General features: G+C 36.8%; 1 protein-coding gene across 1 annotated transcript in view; it reads right to left on the bottom strand.

Annotated features, from left to right (window-relative positions):
• Nucleotides 1–1286: 1286 nt before the first annotated feature.
• TEX11 (testis expressed 11) overlaps nt 1287–24837 on the bottom strand; it is a gene marked incomplete at both ends in the record, with an annotated part of 301635 nt that continues 278084 nt past the window's right edge. The window contains 5 exons of the mRNA XM_081278131.1: nt 1287–1358; nt 2199–2363; nt 19555–19675; nt 21075–21183; nt 22399–22548. Of these exons, the coding sequence (XP_081134257.1) occupies nt 1287–1358; nt 2199–2363; nt 19555–19675; nt 21075–21183; nt 22399–22548 (617 nt within the window). The remainder of the gene's footprint in view (nt 1359–2198; nt 2364–19554; nt 19676–21074; nt 21184–22398; nt 22549–24837) is intronic.

Raw genomic sequence — 24837 nt, 5'->3', positions numbered from 1 at the left:
TGAATTTATGAAGAACTTTATTAGGATAATAATAAATGAAATTTGAATGGGTTCTATGGATTATATGTTAAAATTGTAACATTGTTACTTTCCCAATTTTAAAGGTTGTACTGTGATTATGTAGGAGAGTATTCTGCTTTTATGAAATATACACTGAAATACTAAAGGGTAGTAGGGGAGGATGTCTGCAAATTAATCTCAGCTGGTTCAGAAAGATGCAGTGAATAATAAGGCAATGTGATTAAATGTTAAGCAACAGGGAGGCGGGGTGAAGTGTGTATGGCAGTTCTTTGTGCTTACCTATAACTTTTCTTGAGTATGAAAGTATTTCAAAATCAAAAGTTAAAAATGTTAATACAGATCAACAGGGAGAAAAAACCCACATGATCTCACAGAACACTAATGCTAGTCTAGGCAGAATGTGGCCGCATGGGTCAATACTCACTGGAACATGGGACTTGGCTTTTAGAAGTTAGGGTGACCAGATCACATGGAGGAACAGCTAAGGGGCCCGAAGATGCTTTACCCTGAAAAAGAAAAAAACCTAGAGGATAGGAAGCAGCTCACTTGCATCTTCCACTCTCCAAAGGGTGTCTGGGACAGAGATGGCAGATTTGCCACAGGGAGATAGACTGCTCTTCAGTATGAGGAAAAGCTCTTTACCAGTGAGAGTGAGAAAGATGATATATAGATGATGACAGATAGATGATAGGTAGGTAGGTAGGTAGGTAGATAGATAGATAGATAGATAGATAGATAGATAGATAGATAGATAGAATGAATGAATTATCTTAGGAGTTCCCTAACAGAGATTATGTTCTAATAGAGACTGGGCAACCAATTCTCAAGGATGCCAGAGAGAGATTTCATGAATCAGATAAATTACCATGAAGATCCTTCCAATGAAGTTTATGATTCTCTGTCATCTTTAGGTATTGGGAATTCAAGCACTTTGGAAATAAAATGTTGTGGTTGGACTGGGATGAACATTCCCTGTTGCTCACAAGGTACATAAAGCATCTTGCTCTCACACAGGCTATTTCAATATAATCTTTAGGAATTTGGAAAATTCATTCATTCCCTATAAATGAGCTGGTCACTGGGTAAATGTCAAAATGCTTTTATTTAAGAAAATTCATTCACCAACATGAAAACATGGCATGAGAAAACAGAAACAAAAACTCGAAGAGAAAATGGCAAAAATTGAAATATTCAGCAGTTCAGGACAATACATCTTCTTCAAGTGCTGTGAGCTTGCCTGCTCAGAAACTTTGCTCTGGTAATTCTCACTCTTCATTAAAAAGTGAACCCTTCTTTTTATCTAATACTTCCATGAGCTCACTATACAGAGCATTCATCTAGAAAAGAAAATAGCAAATAAATTTCTTGAGAAGAAAAGGAAATTTGGGAAAGTTCCATTGTGATACCACAGAATTCTAACCCTTATCTCCTGCCATCCAAGGATCCATTTGTGGGAGCAAATACAGTCCTTTATTAAGGTAGAGGATCCAAATGCATTAGATCTGTTTAATTAGGAACAGGCAAAGGTACTCAAAACAGAAAAGATTCTTTTCTCTTTCTTTTGTGGTACTGGGGATTGAACCCAGAGGCACTCTACCACTGAACTATATCCCCAGCCATAGATATATATTGAGATGGTCTCCCTAAGTTTGTCATGCTGGCCTCAAACTTGAGATCCTCTCATTTCAGACTCCTAATTAGCTGGGATCATAGGTGTATGCCATTGTGCCTGGGATTCTTTGCTCTTATTTGGAAACAAGGATTTTTCTCCACTGAACCTCTCCTGTTTAGCTAATGGCCCAGTTGCCTGTAACTGAAAATAGTTCCTGGAGGAAATGCCTATTTGAACAGCCATTGCTTTGAGCAGAGGCCCGTCCTTCCCCGCATGCACTGGCATTGACAGTGACGCATCTTTCCAGAGCTCACTCTTGGCAGTCTTCTTAATTAGATTCTATTTGCTATCCCTAAGTTTCCTCCTGTTCTCCATCTTTCCTGGTTTTTGCTCTAAGAGTTTATTGTGTACAGTCCCCTAATTCCTGAAGTTATATGAAACCACTGAGAGGAAAAATGATTAATATCCTTGCCTAGCCAAGTAAGGTCATTGGGTCTTTATGGAGAGCCCAGCTAAACACTCTCTCCCCCGTAAGTCATGCTACCTTAGCCCTTTCCCTCCTCACCTGAGTCTCATAGTTTCCCTTGAGGGAGCCAAGGTGATGAAGGAAACGCAACGCCAGGCCACACCACTTTTCAGCAGACACATACTTGCTCCTGTTAAACATAAGTATTCCGGTATTCCAGGATTTGGTCATCAGCCAGAGAATCTCTATTTCTGGGTAGCCTTCCTGAAATCAAGAACAGTGGGTGTTCTACAGTTATTACTGTCACAACTCATTGTAGCTCTTCCTGTATCAATGCTGTGTCTCATTATTTTAAACAGTGAATGTTCTGCTAGCACGAAGGAAAGCCTGTGCTCTGGGCAGTAGGAGAGCAACTTGAAGTCTATCAGCTGTAGAATGTTCCCTAGCAACATTTCATGAAGTGAAACATAAATGGAAAAGGCAATGAGGTCCTCTTCAACTGAAAAAGAATTAGAGACAAATTCCTGGTCTCCCTGAATTAGGATACAGAGGAAAAACCTATTTCCTGTTTGGGGCTTCCCTTGATGCTGTCCTCTGTCAATTGTCTCCCCAATTCCTACCTCCACGTTTTAGAGTTTGTCAAGAAGTAATTTTCCCAAGGTTCTCAATTTCTACTCATGGAATAGACATGATATTAATTTTTACTACTGAGATATGAACAAAGGGCACATTTCTATGATGGTCCTTTAGCCTTATCAGTCACCTTTACCATGACTAACCACAGGATTAGATTACCTTCTTCACAGAACTTTTCAATAGTGAGAAGGATTAGTCCCAAGGTGGAGCATAAAAAGAGCATTCATGTTAAAGTCCTTCATCTGCACAAAAGGTCTCAGGCCCCTGAAGGGGGAGATGTGACAGAACACTTGGGCAACAGCTTCTTCAGTGTCAAGGATGTTGTCTCAGCTGTCATTTGGATCCATAAAAAAATTACCACGCATAAGAAACATTTTGACAATGAGGGCACTGTGAGGAATAAGACAATGCTCTTATCACAAAGGACACAATGCCTTTGGAGAGGCAAGGCATCCATATATATAAAGATAGCTTAACTGCTGAGGATATAGCTCAGTGGTAGAGTGTGAAGCATTGGGATTCAATTTCCAGTACTGAAAAAAAATGACTTCGCATAGCATGTAACTGAGGATTAGACAGAGTGACAAAGTTATTTATTCTCTAGTTCATTAAGAGATGACTGCTAGGATAGCTTAGTCAGAGGTGACCTAGTCTCTACCTGAAATCTTTCTCTCTGTCCTTGTCCAATTGGCAAACTTCTACTTATTCTTCAAATTCACAAGCAGAATTATTTCTCTGTTCCCACAGTAAGCTTTCTCGATACCATTCCTCTAGTACAAATTACATCACAATATTTTAACACATTGTCTCTTCTTATATATATATATTTATCTCCTCCAGACTGTTGAGTTCCTTGGAGTAGAGAGGATTATTTTTGTTCCGTTTTTGTATCTCCAGAGTCCTACACTATGCCTGGCACATAATGGAAGCACATAAAAATTTTCTTAATGAATTAGTGAATGAACAAATGGTTAAATTTCCAGTTAAATGTGAATTATTAAGTGAGTTTTTTCCTGACTCTCCACATTTCTTGCTCAAATCTCTTAGTACCACAAAAGTACTTCTAACACTGTCTTCTTGTCTGTCTCCACCACTAACAGGGGGAGTTCCCTGAAGGCAAAGTGTCATTCAACTTTGTGTATTCACAGCTTGGTCCAGTGATACAGAGTATGAGTGTTGTCATTTTAACCAAATGAATGAAAAAAAAAGTGACTAAACAAACATGATCTGAGGGTAGATGAGCCAGATAGAGATATGCAGAGATCATATGAAATGTCCAGAATAAGCAAATCCATAGAGACAGAAAGTAGATCAGTGGTAGCCAGGGGCTGGGGGAGAGAAGAATGAGGGAATGTCTGCTAATGGGTACAGCGTTTCCTTTTGGAGTGATAAAAATGTTCTGGAATTTGAGAATGGTGATAGTTGTACAATTCTGTGAACAACATCCACTGAATTGCATACTTTATTTTTTTTTTTTTTGTACCAGGGACTGAACTCAGGAGCACTTGACCACTGAGCCACATCCCCAGACCTATTTTATATTTTTTTTAGAGACAGGGTCTCACAGAGTTTCTTAGTGCCTCACTTTTGCTGAGGCTTGCTTTGAACTCTCGATCCTCCTGCCCCCACCTCCTGAGCTGCTGGGATGACAGGCGTGCACCACTGTACCCAGCTTGAATTGTATACTTTGACATAGTGAGTTTTATGATATATAAAATTAAATATCAACAACAAATAAAAATATAGATTCACAGAAAAAGAAAAGGTTGTTTCAAATGGGCAGAAGAGAATAAAGACTTGTATTTGAGAGCAAGTTCTGTTCTTGTATTTGAGAGCAAGCATAATATGGTCTGGCCTAAGCAGACAATTTATGTAGAGTAATTAATGGGGAAGGAGACTCAAGTGTAGGATGGGCTTTTTAAGCATTTCCTACATGCTCTTCCTTAGAACATTAGTGTCATCAGAAATGTTAACAGATGGTCTATGAATACAAGGTTCTTAGTCAAATAAGTTTTGGAAATGCTGTGTTCTATATATCATCCTCTTGCAACATTATAATGCATATTAATTCATTGAACATTTAAGGAAGTTTTACAGTAAAGAAACCATGTTACTTTTTTTTTGGTACCAGGGATTGAACCCAGGGTGCTTAGCCACTGTGCCTTATCTCCAGCCTTATTTATTAATTTTATTTAGAGACAGGGTCTCACTAAGTTGCTTAGGGTCTCACTAAGTTCCTGGGGCTAGCTTTGAACTTGTGATCCTTCTGCTTCAGCTTCCCAAGCCTCTGGGATTACAGGTATGTGCCACCATACCCAGCCCATGTTACTTTTTAATCTTGGTAAGAAGGACTAATATCCTGTGAGGTAGAGTGCAAGAGGTTTTGCATTATAAGCCATGGGATTTGGAATTATTCTGTTGCCAGTGGAAAGGCACTGAAACATTTTGGGAAGAAAGTGATATAATGAAACTGTAGTTTTAATAAGATCAAGATGCCAGTGGTGTTTAGAAAAGACTGGAGTGTGAAAAAACACAGACAGGAAGACTTGGGGGTGGTGGTGTGTGTTTGCTTCCTTGCTTGTTTTTGCAGTGCTGTGGGTCTAACTCAGGGCTTTCCAAATGTCAGCAAGCATTCTAACACTAAGCTACCCCCAGCCCAAGATTTGTTTAAAGGGGATAGTAAGAGTCTAAGAATAAAGTGTTGGGGGTCAAAGTAAAACAGTGACAATGAAAAGATGTTAAGAAACATTCTAAAGAGAGAATCAGTAGAACTTGGTAACCAATTTGATATAGGAAATAAAAGTTAGGTCAATTGAAAATGGCTCTAGGGCTGGGTTGTGGCTCAGTGATAGAGTGCTTGCCTCACATGCATGGAACACTGGTTTTGATCCTTAGCACCACATAAATAAATAAAATAAAGGTATTGTGTCCATCTACAACTAAATTTATTTATTTATTTATTTTTTAGTTACACACGGACACAATATCTTTATTTTGTTTATTTATTTTTATGTGGTGCTGAGGATCAAACCCAGGGTCTTACACTTGCGAAGTGAGTGCTCTCCACAGAGCTACAACCCCAGCCCTACAACTATCTTTTTTAGCTACACATGACAGTACAATGATCTTGACAATTCATAATTTGAATAGTTTTTTTAAAAAAAGAAAGAAAATGGCTCTAAAATACAAAGTTTCAGAGAATACTGGTAATATTAAAAGAAAAGATGGCAACAAAGTAGAACAAATTGAAAAAAAAGAAAAAAAGATGGAAGGAAACATTTCTGGGAATAAGGGATCAAGATAGTGATAAGTTCTATTTTCAATACATAGGGTGTGAGGTAATGATCTATTAGCAGTCATTCCCCATTCCTTCCTTCTCCAGCGCCTGGCTACCACTAATCTACTGTCTGTTTATATGAATTTGCCTATTCTGGGCATTTTATATAATCTCTGTGTATCTCTATCCTACTCATACCATGTAGGCATGTACTTGGATTCAGGTAATAAAGCATATCAATTTACTTAAAAGACAAAAGTATGGAATATAGAAAAGAGGATAGACAATATTGGGAATGTTCGTAGTTGGATGGGAAGAGGGAAACAACAACTCAGAGAAGTGGTGAGAAAATGCAAGACAAGGGAAAACAAGAGCTGTGATAAGGAAGCAATGGTCAATAATGAAGACCAGGGACCATCATATTTGTCTATAAGTGGGTAGTTATTTGCCTTGTAAAGTGTGGTTAACAGTGCAGAATGAGGGAAAGAGTAGCTCAAGATTAAGACAGATTGGCAGGACCTCATAGGCTACGTTTAGGACTTTGGTCTTTGTTTGGAGAGCAATGGGAAATTACAAAAGAGGATAAAGTGGGGCTGGGGTTGTGGCTCAGCAGTAGAGTGCTCGCCTCACACGTGCAAGGCCCTGGGTTCGATCTTAAGCACCACATTAAAAAAATAAATTATTGTGTACAACTGTAAAAAAATAAATATTTTTTAAAAAGAGGATAAAGTAAGGTCACACCAATTTAAATTTTGAAAATTTAAATGATCCCCCTGGTTGCTGGATGAATAAAAGCTTAGAAGCAAGCAAGAGTAGATATAAGACCAGACAAAAGATTCCTGTAGTACCCGAGATAAAACAAGATAATTTGAACTAGTTGTGGATGTTGGAAGATGAGAAGTAGATGAACTGAAGAAATATTTATAGAAGATAGAATTGACAGATCTTGGTGATAAATTAGAAATGGGAGTAAAGGAGGCATGAGGATGACTTCTGGATGCTTGGCTTTGGCAAGTGAGAGGAATGATGGTGCCATTCAATGGCTTAGGGACCACTGGAGTTTTATTTCAATTTGCATTAGCTACCCTCATGTCTTGTATTGCTCAAGATAATTGTTAATCCTCAATAAAGAAATGCATCTCTTCAGTTACTCACCTCAAAGCAACACGGAGTTGCCAATGTAAAATACACATTCCTGCCAGTGAATTTGCTCTGATGATTTTTGGAGGCTCAGATTTGAAATCAGTTATCTCTGTCCTCAACAACTTTACATATTGGCAGTCATGCAAATCTCTAACTGAATTGTAGATATTTTAGAGCACAAATGCCCATCTTTTTAAGCATAGATTCCCCAAAGTGAATATTGTATATATCAACTTTACTGAGATAAAATTTACATACCATACAGTTTACCTACTTAAAAGTATACACTTCAATTGTCAGTATATTCAAGGAGTTCTGCCACCATGACTACAATCAATTTCTGAATATTTTCATCATTCCCAAAGGAAATTTTTGTGCCCATTAACTCCTTCCTCACCCCCCCCCCCCAATACAATCCCCCTCAAGCCCAGGGAAACCACTAATCTAATTTTTGTGTCATATATCACTATATTCTGGAAATTTAAGATTAACCAAGTCAGACAGTATGTGGTCTCTTTTACAGGCATCTTTCACTTAGCATACACACACACACATTTTTTTTTTTTTTTACAGCTGAGGATTGGATTCAGGGCCTCATGCATGCTGGGCAATTTCTCTGCTACTGAGCTAAATCCCTATCCCAGCATAATGTGTTTGGGGTTTACCATGTTATAGTGTATGTCTGAACTTCATTCCTTTTATAGTCAAAGGATATACCACTACATAGAAATACCACATTTTGTTTATCCATTCATTGATGGATAGACATTTAAGTTGTTTCCATTTTTGGCCATATGAATACATCTGCTATGAATATTTGTATGAGTCTTTATACATATGTTTTCACATTTCTCTTGGGTATATGAGTGAGAGTGGATTTTTTTTCTTTCTTTTTTATTGTTTTAGTGATACTGGGGATGGAACCCAGATCCTCATGCATGCTAGTCAAGCGCTCTACCTCTGAGCTACAACCCACAACTCTTTTATTTTGAGACTGAGTCCACTAGAATTGCCTAGGCTGATGTAGAAATTGGGATCCTCCTGCCTCAGCCTCTGGAGTAGCTGGGATTATAGGTGTGCACCACTGTACCTGGTTTAGAGTAGAATTTGAGGGCCACATGGTAGTTATGTATAACCTTCTGAGGAACCATCAGGCTATTTTTCAAAGTATCTGTACCATACCATTTTACAATAACAGACACTATGTGAGGGTACCAATTTCTTGTCAACACTTTTTTACTATCTTTTAAATTATAGCTTATATCTTACTGGGTGTTAAGGAGTAGTCCATGTTCAATATCATTAGTTATCAGAGATACACAAATAAAAATCATATCTTATATGCTTATTGGCCATTTGGATACTTTCTTTGGAGAAATGTCACGTCAAATGCTTTGCTCACTAAAAAAAAAAAAAAAAAAAAAAAAAAAAAAAAAAAGTTGTCTTTCAGAGTTGTCAGAATTCCTTTTTGTTTCTTTTATGTGGTACTGGGCATGGAACCCAGGGCCTTTTGCATGCTTAGACAAATACTCTATCATTGAGCCACATCCCAGCCCATAAGAGTTCTTTATATATTCCAATAAAAAATCTCTTACTACACATATGAGTTCCAAGATTTACTCCCATTCTTTGGGCTGCCTTATTACTTCCTCAATGGTGTCCTTTATAGAAAAAAATGTTTTAATTTTGCTGAAACCTAATTGATCTATTTTTTTCATTGCTTGTACTCATGGTGTCATATCTAAGAAACAATTGCCTAATCCAAGATCACAGAAGATTTAAGACTATGCTTCTTTCTAAGAGTTTGATTATTTTAGCTCTTACATTTAGACCTTTGATTTACTCTTCTATATGGTGGGAAGTCAGGGTTCAAATTTCCTTCCTTTCCATGTAACTATCAATTTGTCTGAACACTATTTATTAAAAACACTATTACCAGGCTGAGGTTGTAACTCAGCAGTAGAGTGCTTGCCTAGCACACCTGAGGCACTGGGTTCGATTATCAGCATCACATAAGAATAAATAAATTAAATAAAGGTATTGTGTCCATCTATAACTATAAAAAAATTAAAAAAAAAACACTATCCCCCCCCATTGGATGGACTTGACAACTTTATAAAAAATGAACTGACTGGGGCTAGGGTTGTGGCTTAGTGGTAGATGCTTGCCTAGTACATGTGAGACACTAGGTTCAATCCTCAGCACCACATAAAAATAAATAAATAAAATAAAGGTATGTGTCCACCTACAACTAAAAATATTTAAAAAATCAACTAACTGCCACTGAGTGTGGTGGCATACACCTGTAATCCCAGTTACTCATGAGGCTGAGGCAGGAGGGTCTTGGTTGAGGCTAGCCTGAGCAATTGATTAAGACCCTATCTCAAAATAAAATATAAAAAATAGGGATATAGCTCACTTTTAGCATAGTTTCCTAGCACATACAAGATCCTAGGTTCAATCCCTAGTAACACACACTCATACACACAAATCAATTGACAATAAATTTGAGGGCTGGGGTTGTGGCTCAGTGGTAGAGCACTTGCCTATCATACGTGAGGCACTGGGTTCAATCCTCAGCACCACATAAAAAATAAATGAATAAAATAAAGTTATAATGTCCATCTACAACTAAAAATATTTTTAAAAAAGAAAATATTAAAAAATAAATTTGAATGTTTCTGCATTCTTTATTCTATCTCATTGATTTATATGCATAGCCTCATGTCAGGATCATACTCTTTTTATGTATGATGGAGGGATTATTGGGGGTAGAATCCAGAGGAGCTCTACGACTGAGCTACATGCCCAGCCCTTTTATAAAAAACTTTTGAGATAAGAGTCTCATTAAGTTTCTGAAGCTGGTCTTGGATTTGTAATTCTCCTGCCTCAGCCTCCCAAGTAGCTGGGACTATCTCTTTTTTTTTTTTTTTAAAGAGAGAGAGAATTTTTTTAATATTGATTTTTTAGTTTTTCGGCGGACACAACATCTTTGTTTGTATGTGGTGCTGAGGATCAAACCTGGGCCACACACATGCCAGGCAAGTGCGCTATTGCTTGAGCCACATCCCCAGCCCCAAGGGACTATCTCTTTTAATGATGTCTCTTAAACTCTCTGCCGCTGCTGCTAGCACATCTAGCTGTTAGGTTCCACTAATTGCACCAAGGTTTGCACTGTTTTCAATAATCCCCTGGGGCATAAATTGTTCCACACTCTGATCCAATGAGATTCAGGCCACTCTCAAGGGGTAGTTTTTTTGGTCTTGTGCATTAATTTTTTTTAATTAGTACATTATAGTTATAGTTTTTGAGTCAAGTTTTTGTGGTTTGTTCTGACCCCTGTAGGTCACTTTTTAGCTCTTTCCATGATTCTCTCTGATAATCTAGCTGGGCTATGAGCTAGCTTCTTATTCAAATAGAGCCAATGCCTTCCTCTCATTGCTTACCACCAAAATATTCATTGGTTTCAAGAGCACCCTTTGGCTTGAACCTCTCCACACTATCTCAAGGAAAGTGAGATCTTTGGGGGAGAAGTTTGAAGCTTTCTGTTCTTATGGATTGGCTTTCCCCTTGGGAGAAATGTCTCAGCTGCTGCTCCAGAGCTTCAGGGGGTGGGGTGTAAATCCTTTTTCCTGACTGGCATCCTTATTTTAAAAGCAGGATGCTAGGTAGGGCAGTAGTATCTTCTGGGTTTACCTCTCTGGATGTGGAAACTCTTGCCTATGTGTGAGCTGGGGAAAGGGCAACTGCAGCCAAAATATGCTTAATCTGACTTGCCTTGGGTAGGTATTATGAGTGGAAGGAGGGTGGAGGAAGGGAGCCCTCATGCTTTTCTTGGCTACACTTTCTAGGAATTTAGCCTTTGTAATGTGATTTTCTTTTACCTTTTTTTTTTTCATGGTGCTGGGGATTCACCCCGGAGCCTTGAACATTTTCAACAAGCAATCTATCACTATTCTAAATTTCTAGCCCTTTTTAAAAAAATATTTTGAGACAGGGTCTTGCTAAGTTGCCCAGGCTGGCTTCGAATTCATGATCCTCCTGCCACAGACTCCTGAGTAGTTGAAATTACAGGTTTGTGCCACCCTGCCTGACTCTAATGTGATTTTTAATTTAAATGTTCTGGATATTTTATCCAAATCTACAGCTTGTTTTAAAACCTTTTGTGGTAGCTTGAGTCATTTATTACTTTATGTAAATGAATCTTTTTTCGTACTTTTTTGGGTGAAACCTCTTTATCCCATGATTAAAAACAATGTTTTCCTAGCTAGGTGCAGTGGCACACACCTGTAATCACAGTGGCTCAGGAGACTGAGGCAGGAGGATCACACGTTCAAAATCAGCCTCAGCTAGGGGATAGGAAAGGTAGCAGAATACAACAGTCACTAATATGGCATTATGTAAAAATGTGAATATGTAACAGATGTGATTCTGCAATCTGTATTTGGGGTGAAAATGGGAGTTCAAAACACAATTTGAGTCAAATGTATGAAAGATGATATATCATGAGCTATGTAATGCTTTAAATAATCAATAAAAAAAAATCAGCCTCAGCAATTTAGTGGGGCCCTAGGCAACTTAGCAAGACTCTGTCTCAAAATAAAAAATAAAAAAGGGACTGGGATGTGACTCAGTGGTTAAGTTCCCCTGGGATCAATCCTCAGTACCAAAATAAATAAATAAATAAATAAATAAATAAAAATAATAAAAATTTTAAAAGGCCATCCTCACCTCAGTGATTTAATATATACCCCTTATTGAATACTAAGTTCTCATAGTTATGTGGACATTCTCTTGGGCATTATCTTCTCCTACTAATCTATTTGTGGATGTTTATAATAATATTACATGTTAATATTACTTTATAAACAAATATTTGATAGGGTGTGTACCACCAAGCCAAGCAAAACTTTATTGGTTGTTATGGCTCATCTTTTTGTTTTGCAGAAAATTTTAGAATCACTTTATTAAGTTTAATTTAAAAAATCTCACTGAGGGCTGGGGTTGTGGCTCAGTGGTAGAGTACCCACCTAGCACAAGTGAGGCACTGGGTTTGATCCTCAGCACCAAAAAAATAAATAAATAATAAAAATAAAGGCATTGTGTTCACCTACAACTAAAAAAATATATTTAAAAAAAATCCCATTGAGGGCTGTAGCTATAGCTTAGCGGTAGAGTGCTTGCCACACATGTGTGAGGCACTGGGTTCAATCCTCAGCACCACATAAAAATAAGCAAATAAAAAAAACAAGCAAATAAAGATATCATGTCCATCTTTTAAAAAATCCCAATGAGAATTTTATCTTGATTGAATTTATTGCACTGAATTTAGGGAAATTGACTCTATAATATTGAGGCTTCTTATCCAAGATTGTGGATATATTCCCATTTGTTTGAGACCTATGCCTTTTAAATATTTTTAATTAATGCATGATAGTTGTACATAATATTAGAGACCAACGCCTTTTTTAAGGCAGAAAAGATCATTGAAAGATAGAGATTGAAAATGATGAAGAGACAGGAAAGTAATCCAGGAGATAGAAGAGGACTGAATTGATGAATAAGGTTGAGGAAATATGTTTTTGGAAAAGAGGATAGGTGAGTAGATACGTACGGGGCAGAGGCTATCATTGAAATATTGGTTAATGAGGAATCTTATACTTTATGTCCTTGATCTTCTGAATTAAAAAAAATATGCTGGGTATAGGGCACAAACCTGTAATCCCAGCTATTCAAGAGGCTGAGGCAGGAGGATTGCAGGTTTGAGGCCAGCCTGGACAACTTAACAAGACCCTGTTCAAAATAAAATAAAAAGGTTTGGGGATATAGCTCAGCAGTAGAGTGCTTATATAGATATGTGAGGTCCTGTGCTTCATCCCCAGCAGTGCGTGCACGCACACAGCATGCGCGCGCGCATGCACACACACACACACACACACACACATGCACGCAGATACGAGAACATCTAATTAGGAATGAGTAAGGTATAAAATTTTTATAAGGATAGATTAGATTTGAATCAGCTATTTGAGTTTTCCAAAAGGTTGACAGGAATGCAAGTTCTTTTTTTGTTTTTTGGTACTGGGGATTGAACCCAGGGGTGTATAACCACTGAGCCACATCTCTAGCCCTTTTATATTTTATTTTTAGACAGGATCTCTCCAAGTTGCTCAGAACCTCACTAAATTGCTGAGGCTGGTTTTGGAGCTTGGATCCTCCTGCCCCAGCCTCCCAAGCCATTGGGATTACAGATGTAAGACACCAAGCCCAGCAAGGAATGCAAGTATTTTGGAAGAGCAATGAGCATCCATTGAAAGCTTAACAACATGAATCTGTACTGGGCTAGATCTGAATGGTTCTGTGTTTTTCTTCTTTAGTTATTGTGCTGTTCAAGACCAGGGGCAGAAGAACTGATGGTGTTCAGTCACTAGATTTGAAAAAAAAAAAAAAAAGGAAGACCAGGTATAACTAAAAAAACAAAAAAACAAAAGAGTAGGGGTGGGGGAAGGGGGAAAGAGAGAGGAAAAGTGTGTAATCAGATTGGATTGTATGAGAGTGAGAAGAGTTATTTGAGATCCAAATGAGAGCCAATAATATATGTGGGGGAAGTGAGAGAGACAGTATGGTCAGTAGAAAAACTCTGAGGTAAAAAATGAAGGTGAAGCCAGGTGTACTGGTGCATGCCTGTAATCCCAGTGGCTCAGGAGGCTGAGACAGAAGGATCACAACTTCAAAGCCAAGTTCAGCAATTTAGCAAGTCCCTAAGCAATTTAGCAAGATCCTGTCTCAAAATAAAATTATATAAAGGGCTGGGGATGTGGCTCAATGGTTAAGTGCCCCTGGGTTCAATTCTTGGTACCAAAAAAAAAAAAAAGAAAGAAAAAAAAGAAACTACAAGGTGGAATAATTGCTAAGGTGGATGCCAAAGTCACTTAGGATAAAAAAATAATGATGAAATTTCCAAGGAAGGAAAGAAAATGTGCCCATGATGTTCCAGTCCATGACAATACTGGTAATTAAGAGAGAGAAGACAGATTTTAAGTGAAGAGAGAAGTGGAAGACAGGTGTGATATAAACAAAATACACAGTGATACTGAGAGCAAAGGTCAAGGTAATTGAGTCTCTTCTGCTGAGAAAAAAAGGAGTTGTAGTGAGGGACATGTTTTCTTGAAGGAAGATCCTGCTTCAATTTGAGAGGAAGCAGGGAGAGGAGAAGATGAAGTCTGATGATTAAGAGAATATTAAGTACTGTCTGGAAAATCCCTGTCTTGTTTTTTGGGTTGGATGAAGTTAAGGATAGTCTCAAGATCAGGGAAATATGGAGTTGTGTTTTGGGGAGATACATTTGATAAGGATGCAAAGGAAAAACTGATGAAGAAAGAACAAAAGAGCAATGAGGAAACTAACTACAGAAATCTAGAAGAAACACAATATCAAAGTCTGAATCAAAGATGCCTTTGCATGAGCCTCAATTCCGGCCTCAGGGAGATGTGAGGCTTGGAGGAAGTAAGATTTAGATGAAAGAGAAGATTTAAATGAGATCCAGGGGCTCATAACATAACAAGAAAATGTCTATGTCTCAAAAAAAATTACTCATTACACTAAGAACTGGCAAGATCTCAAATTAAATTAAAAAGACAAACAATACTAAAATGAGAAGAAAGAAATATTACAGTATCTGACAAAGATTTTTTTCCCATCACTTTTATAAATGGTAAAATTCACATAACATAATGTTTACCACCTTAAACTTTTTTTTTTGGTACTAGAAATTGAACTCAAGGGTACTCTACCACTGAGCTACATCCCCAACTCTTTTATTTTTGAGATAGGGTCTCGCTGAGTTGCTTAGGGCCTTGCTAAGTTGCTGAGGATGGCTTTGAACTTGCAATCTTCTGTCTCAGCCTCCTGAATTTGTTGTGATTATAGGTGTGTACCATCACACCCAGCTTAAATATTTTTTGGGAGGGGGGTACCAGGGATTGAACCCAGTGGTCCCAGTGGTGCTTAACCACTGAGCCATATCCCATCCCTGTTTTATATTTTATTTAGAGACAGGGTCTTGCTGAGTTGCTTAGGACCTTGCTAAGTTGCTAAGCCTGGCTTTGAACACATGATCCTTCTGACTGAGCCTCCCAAGCTGCTGGGATTACAAGCATGCAGTACTGTGCCTGGCTTAAGTCATTTTTAAGTGTATAGTTCATAATCATGCTGTTATGCGACTATCACCAACATACATACATACATCCATCCATTCATCCATCCATCCATCCATCCATCCATCCATCCATCCATCCATCCACAGAACTGAAATCTTGCAAAATGTAACTCTGTACTTATTAAACAATACCCCTTCTCAGTCCCTAGCAACCACCACTCTATTTTTCCATCTCCATGAATTTAACTACTTGGTACTTCACATAAGTGGAATCATACAGTATTTGTCCTTTTGTGACACATACTAACTTGATGAATCTTTTAGAGAATTACGCTGAGTGGAAAAAGACAATCTCAAAAGGTTTTGTATTGTACTATTCCAAATCTCAAGATATACTTTATGATTCTATTTATATAACATTCGAGAAATGACATGATTATGGAAACTGGTAACAGATTAGTGGTTGCCAGGATTTAAGGAAAGGCTTGGAGTGGGGAGCGGCTATAGCAAGGCAACATGAAGAATCACTGTGGTGATGAAAATGTTCTGTGTCTTGACTATAACAATGCCACCATCCTTGTTGTGATATTGTATAACAGAGTTTTGTTAAGATGCTACCACTGGGGGAAGCTGCGTAAAGAGTACACAGAATCTGGGGCTGCAATTGTCAGTGGTAGAGCACTTGCCTAGCATGGGTGAGGCACTGGATTTGATCCTTAGCACCACATGAAAATAAATAAAGGCATAAAAAAGAGTGCACAGAACCTCTGTTATTTCTTGTAAGTGCATGTGAATCTATAATTATTTCAGAATAACAATTTAATTTTAAAAAGCTGAACAACCTACTACCTTTTAAAAGTAATCTAGAATATGAACCTACTGAAGAGTACGTAGGACTGCATGCTTAAATGTGTGTGACCCGCCCCAGGTTTTTTCATTGGCAGTAGCTTCTCAATATCAATCTGAGCCTCTCCTTTGAAATAAAATTTCCTAGCAAGAACTGGTAAAGGTGTGTGTTCTATTGCAAAGAGCCCTATAATTGAGGAACAATGGGCTGGATATTTATGTCCCTCCATTCATATGTTAAAATTCTACTTTAAGGTAATGGTATTAGTAGGTTGGGCCAATGAAAGATGATAAGGTAGTGAAAGGTGCAGTGATCATTCATTAGGATTAGTGCCCTTATAAATTAGACCCCAGAGAGGTCCCTTACCCTTTCTGCAAGATGAGGTTATAATGAGAAGATGGCCCATCTATGAGGAAGCAGGCTCTTACTGAAGACCAAATCAGTGGACTTTCTAGCCTCCAGCTTGGACTTTCTAGCCTCCAGAATTGGGATAGTAAATTTCCATTATTTATATGTCATCCAGTCTATGGTATTTTGTTAGAGTGCCTCCATCTAAGATATGAGGTCAGAAGGCCTGGGTTCCATTCCTAACTCTTATTCATCAGCCATAAATGACCTTAGCCAAATGATAACCTGACTTTTATGAATCTTAAAATTTTCCTCATTTGTAAATTAAGGATAATAGCAGCACTATCTACTTTATAGAATTGCTGTGGGGGGTTATATGAGATAATGGATGTAAGAGTGCTTTATAAACTGTAATGCATGACGCTGTGAGATGGGAGGATTTATGTTTATGTAATAGGCATTCTACCAGTGTATGGAGGCACTTGATAAAGGTTATTTGCTCAATAAATTATTAATGCATGACTAGTCATTTAAAAAGTCAACTAAACAAAAGCAGAATTTTCTCTGCAGCATTTAAAACAAAGGAGATGCATAGCACATTCAATCATACAGGAGAAAGCAACATGCACAAGGTAAAGAGCCAAGAAGGTTATTAAATTAATCTCTATTAAAAAGCTAACTATCCAGTCATGTTTCAAGGCATGAACAACAATAGATGGGAAACTCATCAGAAAAATAGAAAACAGTAATAAGCTTAGCCAACCTGAGTCAGAGAACTTGCATCTGTAATAAGACTGAATAAAAGTGGCAAAACCAAAATGCTTAGAGAATTTTTGGCCTCACATAGAGACTATGGAAATTAATCAATGTGGAGTTAAAGCACAATCTAATTTTAATTTTTATTAGTTACTATGATAAACACACTGGAAGGTCCAAATGAAGTTCATAGCTTAGCAATGGAATTTTCTCTTTGTCCCAAAAGATAGTAAAAATTTTTTAAAAAGTTTCAATAGTGAAGTTTAAAAAAAAAAAACTTAAATTCACAAGACCATAATTACACAGCTCCAGGAAAATTTTAGTCTTCTTTAGTCAGTGCGAATTTGTACCAGGTTTTCAACATGCTATACTATTCCACCATCTGTTGTGATTTGCAGGTATTTACTTGTATATGAAGAATAGTTGAGCCCAGAGCACTCAATATCCTTAGATATTAACATGGATACAAATAATGACTTTCTGACTTTAATCTAACCTTCTTTTAATGTTTTATAGCTCCCTTATAATAACAGTACCACCTTACATGCCAAATTAAAGTTTACAACACACATAGTATTTCCATTGATCCTTACAACTCTAGTGTGGGACAGTGAGAGTAGGTACTATTTCCATTTTACAAGTGAGAAAACTCAAGTCCAACAAGAGAGGAATATACTCACTATGCAAAACCAAACAAAACCCCAGTTAGACCCTTACCTCACACCATAAACAAAAATTAACTCAAAATGTATCATAGAGCTATACTTAAAGGCTAAAAATATAAATACAACAACACATAAGAGAAAATATTCACAAACTTGGGTTAGGCAAGGATTTCTTAGCATGACCAAAACCTCTATCTATAAGAGAGAAAAATAGATAAGTTAGACTTCATTAAAATTCAAAACTTTTGCTTTGCAAATGATACCATTAACAAAATGAAGAGATTGAGAGAAAATATTTACAAATCATATATCCTATAAAGGACTTATATCTAGTCTACGTTAAGAACTCTTGCAATTCAATAAAAGATGACTTAGTTTTAAAAGCAGGAAAATAATTAGACATTTTTCCAAAGAAAATTAAAAGATCAATAAGTACATGAAAAATATGACCAACATCATTAGCCAACAAAAAACTATAAGTTAAATCACAATGAACTACCACTCCACACCCACTAGGATGGCTATAATAATAAAAGAGGGGAAATAACAATGCTGGTAAAGATGTAAGGAAATTATAACATTCATTTGCTGTTAGTGGGAATGTAAAATGGTGCCACCACTTTGGGAAACTGATTACAGCTCCTTGAGAAGTTAAACAGTGACCCCAGAAATTTTACTTCTAGGTATATAGCAAAGATAATTGAAATCATATGCTACACAAAGACTTGTATATGAATTAATAGCAGAAGCATTCATAATAGCCAAAAATTGGAAACAACTTCAATGTCTATCAATGAATAAATGGATAGACATGTAGTATAACCATTCAACAGAATATTATTCAACCAAAGAAAAAGGAATGAAATACTGATAATGCTGCAACATGGATGAACCTCAAAAATATAATACTAAGTGAAAGAAGTCAGACACAAGAGGCCACATATTGTATGATTCTATTCATGTGAAACATCCAGAAAAATCTAGAGAGATAGAAAACAGTTCTGTGGTTGTCTGGGTTGCAGGTAGAAGCAGGGACTGCAAGTGGGCAAGAAACTTTTGGCAGGGAGGTAATAGAAATGTTCTAAAGCTGAACTGTGATGATAGTTGTACTACTCTAAAATATACTGACTTGCACATATTCAATGGGTGAATTTTATGATATGTATATTATACTCAGTAAAGCTAGCTTTAAAAAAGCACTAAAGAAATCTGCACTGAAAAAGTAAAAGAAATCAGCAGAGAGGGACTAAAAAGTACAGGTATTTCTTATTTCTTCTACTTAATCACCTGCCTCTGAGAAATGGTGAGAATAATATTTTCACAAAGTCACCATCATCACAGGGGAAGTAAAATTCTACTAGGCTTTGAAAATACAAAGTAGTTCAAGATGGCCAATGGTGCTGATATTTTGACTTAATTCATAATATGCTTGTATTAGAAAATTTGTGCTTTTAACTACTTATATTTCAAAATCCCAGAGAAATTTTGTAGTTCATAACCATATTACAATGTGAATTTGCCCTAAACTCATATCAAAAGCATGATTCCATATTGTTTCTAATATACGATAGTTCAGTTCTTTAAAATTAGCTCAAAGTTTAATATTAGCTGGAAGTTTGACTTACAGTATGGCTAATAAGGCTCAGAACATCTTCAAAATATCCCCAAACTTCTTCCATGGGACAGAGCTCTGCACTTGATGTCCCATCTGGCACTGAAAGGTTAATCAAGATGTGCATACATTTGCTGAAAATCAAAAAGAGAAAACTCATCCCATAAGGAAAGAAATCATTGGCTTCAATGGTTAAGATAAGTAAAATCTGGATCTCATCCCAGACTAAAAGCTTCAAAACACTTCTGTTCTTCCCTTGGTTTTATCTGGCCTCCAACCTCAGAAGACAGATTTTTGAAGCTGTAAAAGGGGTTGACCAATCTTTTCTTTTATCACACCTATGGCTGTCTTTCACTCTTTTTTAGTTTCTAGCACAAAGGAGTAGCGGTTTATTATATTTCATGAGCTGGTTCAATTTATAGGCATTTAAAAGCATCTTGTTACTTCCTCAAATGGGCAAGGGAATTGGGATTTAAATTGGGAAATAATTCCAAGAAAACTGTCTCTTATGTCTTAGAACAGAAAGACTGTAATGAAGTTTTCCAGAGGAAAAAAAAAATCACACACGTCTATTTTTCCTCATGTCTAGACACAGAAAACAAAAACTCTCCAGTAAATAATACTTCATACAACACTTACTGGTGCTTAAAAAGTGCTTAGAAAAAAATCTGAGGCAGGGGCTGGGGATGTGGCTCAAGCGGTAGCGCGTTTGCCTGGCATGTGTGTGGCCCGGGTTCGATTCTCAGCACCACATACAAACAAAGATGTTGTGTCCGCCGAGAACTAAAAAATATTAAAAATTCTCTCTCTCCTCTCTCACTCTCTCTTAAAAAAAAGTTATTAAAAAAAATCTGAGGCAAATATTTTTCTGAGGCAAGTATTTTTCTGTACCATTGGTTGGTTTGTTTTTGTGGTCCTAGGGATCAAACCCAGGGTCTCAAACATGGTAGGCAAGTACACTGCCATTGAGCTATATTCTCAACTCTACCTTTCTGTTTATTTTGAATATCTAGTAATGAAACAAAGGAAAGAAGGTGCCAGGTATGGTGGTGCATGCCTGTAATCCCAGCAACTTGGGAGGCTGTGGTAGGAGGATCGAGAGTACAAAGCCAGCCTCAACAATTTAGCAAGACTCTAAGCAACTCAGTGAGACCCTAATAAATAAAATAAAATAAAATATAAAAAAGGGCTGGGGATATGTGACTCATCTTTCAAGTGCCCCTTGGATTCGATTCCCAGTATACTCCCCTAAAAAAAGAAAGGAAGGTACTTAGTAGTTTTATTATATACATATAATCAAGTAAATTACTTTTTTTCCTCTTGCTCTCCTTAGAGAAAATCCGACTCTTTGACCTAAACAATTCTTGGTCTGTAATACAACCCTCAGTATGGAGCTATTCATAGGAGGGACCCCTTCCCCCATCATCTTTTAAGTTGAACCAGTTGATTATAATTGATTATTTATGGGATATCCACTATAGTTCTTTTGGCTATTAAAAATCCTGGATTGGGTGTTGAATTACATTTACTAACCTGTATTTTAAAACATCAATTGATTCTTTCTTTTTGTGGAGCAACAAAGCCTTTTTCAAGGCCTTGAGAGCGATAGAAGGATAGTATGCAGGCATTTCCAAAGCTAATACTACAGGGAGGGAAGAAAAAAGGTTGAGAACACCATAATCTTATCCATCACAGTTTTCACCCCAGGCTACAACTTGCTTTCTCTAATGAAACTAGCCTGAAGCAGATTAAACACACACACACACACACACACACACACACACACAATGAAGATGAATTTTATAAAATGATGAATCCACAGATGCTTTTAGAGGTAGCTTCTTCTTTCTAGGCAGAGTAGCATGGTAGAATTGTCAGGTTACAGCCTTTCTTCAACAAACATCAACAGAAAACCTATTGTTTCTATGGCCCTGTATACAGTCATACAGGTGAAGCAACAATTTTATGAACCATAGTCAAAGAAGGGCACACCAAGAAAGAAACAGAAAGAAGATCAGTAAAAGAATACTAATCAAAAACAGATTTAATATTTTTATATACTGCTTCTTGCCAGGTACTAAAAATAGGAAACTAGAGTGAATATCAGAGGTAATTAATTCTAAAACTTCCAGATGCATTTTCCAGATGCCTCTAGAATTGGAGTTCCATTATACAAGGTCATCATCACATGTTCATAAAATATATATCATTTGTTCCATGGCTCTAGGAATTCTGTCTTGGCAAGACCAAGGAAAGGTAAATGTGAATGTTGTGTACTTCAGTGTACCTAATAGTGTTAGAGGTAACCTACACTCAAGTCCCTGATACAAAGGGAAGAAAATTAGGCCATTTCGTGCAGTCCACTCTCCAAAAGCCCCCGAGTCCTTAAATCCCACCTGTATTTCAACTACAAATGTGAGTGTGGCAGTTGTGTTAAAAATTTTCCAATATTTCTCTGACATTTCAATAAACAGTTACAATTGTGTCATCTTCAGTCAGTGAAGCAGTCAATTATCATTTCAATCTAGCTGTGATAAAGTGACTTTCTGAAGTTTGAGCTTCCCTATTGTGTAGTTACATAATTAAATTCCACACATAGAATAAATTTGAGCACCTATCATGAGCAATGCAGTTCCCTAGGGGTTTATAAGTGCAATAAATATACATAATTATTTTTCATGAACCTAAGGAGATAAATTGTACGAATGATTGTAATACAAAATAGTTTAAGAATGCCATTAGAGAGGGAGAAAAAATGTTTCCCACCTGGAGGTAAGAAAGATGAGCAAAGAAAGAAAAGAAAATAGTAAGATCTAAATGGGCACTAGGCTTACAAAAGCATAAATATAGTTCTTACATGCGATTGTTTCAAATGTTTTACTTTCTAAATGAGGCAGTTCCCACACCGATTCCAGGAAGCTGTCCAGTGATGGATCTTTCATTTTGGCTTTAACTTCAAACTCATATAACAGAAGCAATGTTTCACATGGATCTTGTGAGAAGTCCCCTAAGAAAGAGGCAAAAAAGCAACATTCTCTGTGATTCCATTTCATTATTCTCTCCTATTCTAATCTCTCTAAATGGGTAGGTTTTCCCATTCAGGAAAATTAATTTTGCTTACAATTTGAAAGTTATCTCAGGCACTGTAGATAGATTTTTAATTTTTTTCTTTATGGTACTGGGAACTGAACCCAGAGATGCTCTACCACTAAACCATATCCACAGCCCTTTTTACTATTTTGTTTTGAGACAGGGTCTAAGTTGCCCAGGCTGGCATTGAACTTGTGATCCTCCTGCCTCATTCTCCCAAGTAGCAGGGATTACAGGCGCACACCACTACACTCAGCCATGGATGGACTGAAAAAAACTTTTTTATTGGTGAATCATAATTATACAAAATAATGAAATTCATTATACCATATTCATACATGCACATAATTTGATCATCTCATTCCTTATTGTACCTTCCCTTTCCCTCCCATTCTCCTCCCTCCTGCTTCTGCTTGTTCTACACTACTGATCTCCCTTCTTTTATTGATACTTTAATTGGTGCATATATGTGTATGTATATGTTTGTGTGTTTGTGTGTGTGTGTGTGTGTATGTATGTATGTGTGTGTGTGTGTGTGTGTGTATATATATATATATATATATATATATATATATATATATATAAATTCACTGTTGTATATTTGTACATAGACAGCAAAATCTGGTAATTTCATTTGCCAGTACTTCTCTATACCCTCCCCCTCTTTCCTCCCTCTCAATCCCTTTCCTCCTCTACTCTATGGATCTTCCTTCTATTTTGTGAGATTTCCCCTCCTTTTTAAATATCTGACCCCCCTTTATATATCTTCCACACATGAAAGAACTTTCAACCCTTGACTTTCTGAGTCTGTCTTATTTCACTTAGCATGATGTTCTCCAATCCATCTATTTACCTGCAAATGACATAAATTTATTCTAAGGCTGAGTAAAACTCCACTGTGTGTATATACTACATTTTCTTTATCCATTCATCTGTTGATGAACACCACTACTTTTAGCACCCTGTAATGCATTCACTAACACTGCCTGCATTTTCTGAAACATCTGCCATGATGCTGCTAACTAGCCTGAAATCCTGCTGTTATTGTTAAAGTTCTAATTAAAATCCAATGATTCCCTTCCTCCTTGTAAGGTCCATGCTCACTCTCAAGGCTGAATTAAACAGAAGATTCAGTGTGGCATAAACTAATAGTGGTTTTATGTTAAGCAAAGTGGAAGAGAGTTTCTAAGTTGTTTCATTTAGTCAGTCAACAGTATTTTTTGGGGTATCACCATGGGAAGAATCTATATCAGATGGCATAAGTCATACTATGTGAGACAGTTTTTATTCATCTTTGGTAGAGTGAATGTTAAAAAAGTTTTGAGGTATAGTATACATACAATAAACTGAACAAAGTGCTCTAATCTTCAACACACAACTCAATGAACTATCACACAGATTTAAACCCATGTAATTAGTACCCAGATCATGCTAAAGAACAACTTCCAATGCTTCAGAAGGTTCCCTTGATTTTTATTGCTTATTCTTGAACTTCACTGCTAGTACATAGAAATATAATTAACTTTTGAGTATTAACCTTGTGTCCTAATCTTGCTAAACTCATGTATTAGTTCTAGGAACCTTTTAATAGATTCTTTGGGATTTTCTATATAAACAATCATGTTATCTACAAATAGAGTCTCTCTCTTTTTTTTTCCTCTTCTATCCTTCATTCTATTGCTTATCTATTGCACTGACTGGGACACTTAGGATAATGTTGAAAGGATAAGTTAACAGTAGACAACCTTGACTAGGGGGAAAGTATTCACTTCTTCATTGTTAGGTAGGTTTTGTTTTTTGTAGATGGCCTTTAGTAAGCTGAGGAACTTCCCTTCTGTTCCTAAGTCAGCTAAGAGTTTTCATCATAAAAAAAATTTAAAAATTGAATTTTTTCAAATACTTTTTCATTATCTGTTGATTTTATATTTTACTTCTTTAATCTGTTAAACTGATGAATTCATTGAGTTTACAATGTTGAACCTGGGATAAACATCACTTGGTTATGATGTATTACACTTATTATGTTACTAAATTCAATGTGCTGATAATTTGTTGAATATTTTGCCATCTATTTTATGAGAGATGTTTCTTACATTGTCTTTGTTTAGCTTTGATTTCAAAAAATGAAATAGTAGTTGTGCCCTCTGTGTGTGTGCGCACGAGTGCGCATCTGTGCACACACATGCATGCATATGGTGCACAGTAC

Source organism: Spermophilus citellus, assembly GCF_964194105.1.
Source record: "Spermophilus citellus genome assembly, chromosome: X".
NCBI lineage: Eukaryota > Metazoa > Chordata > Mammalia > Rodentia > Sciuridae > Spermophilus > Spermophilus citellus.
The sequence above is the reverse complement of the archived record's forward strand: the minus strand, read 5'-3'. Positions and strand labels throughout refer to the sequence as shown.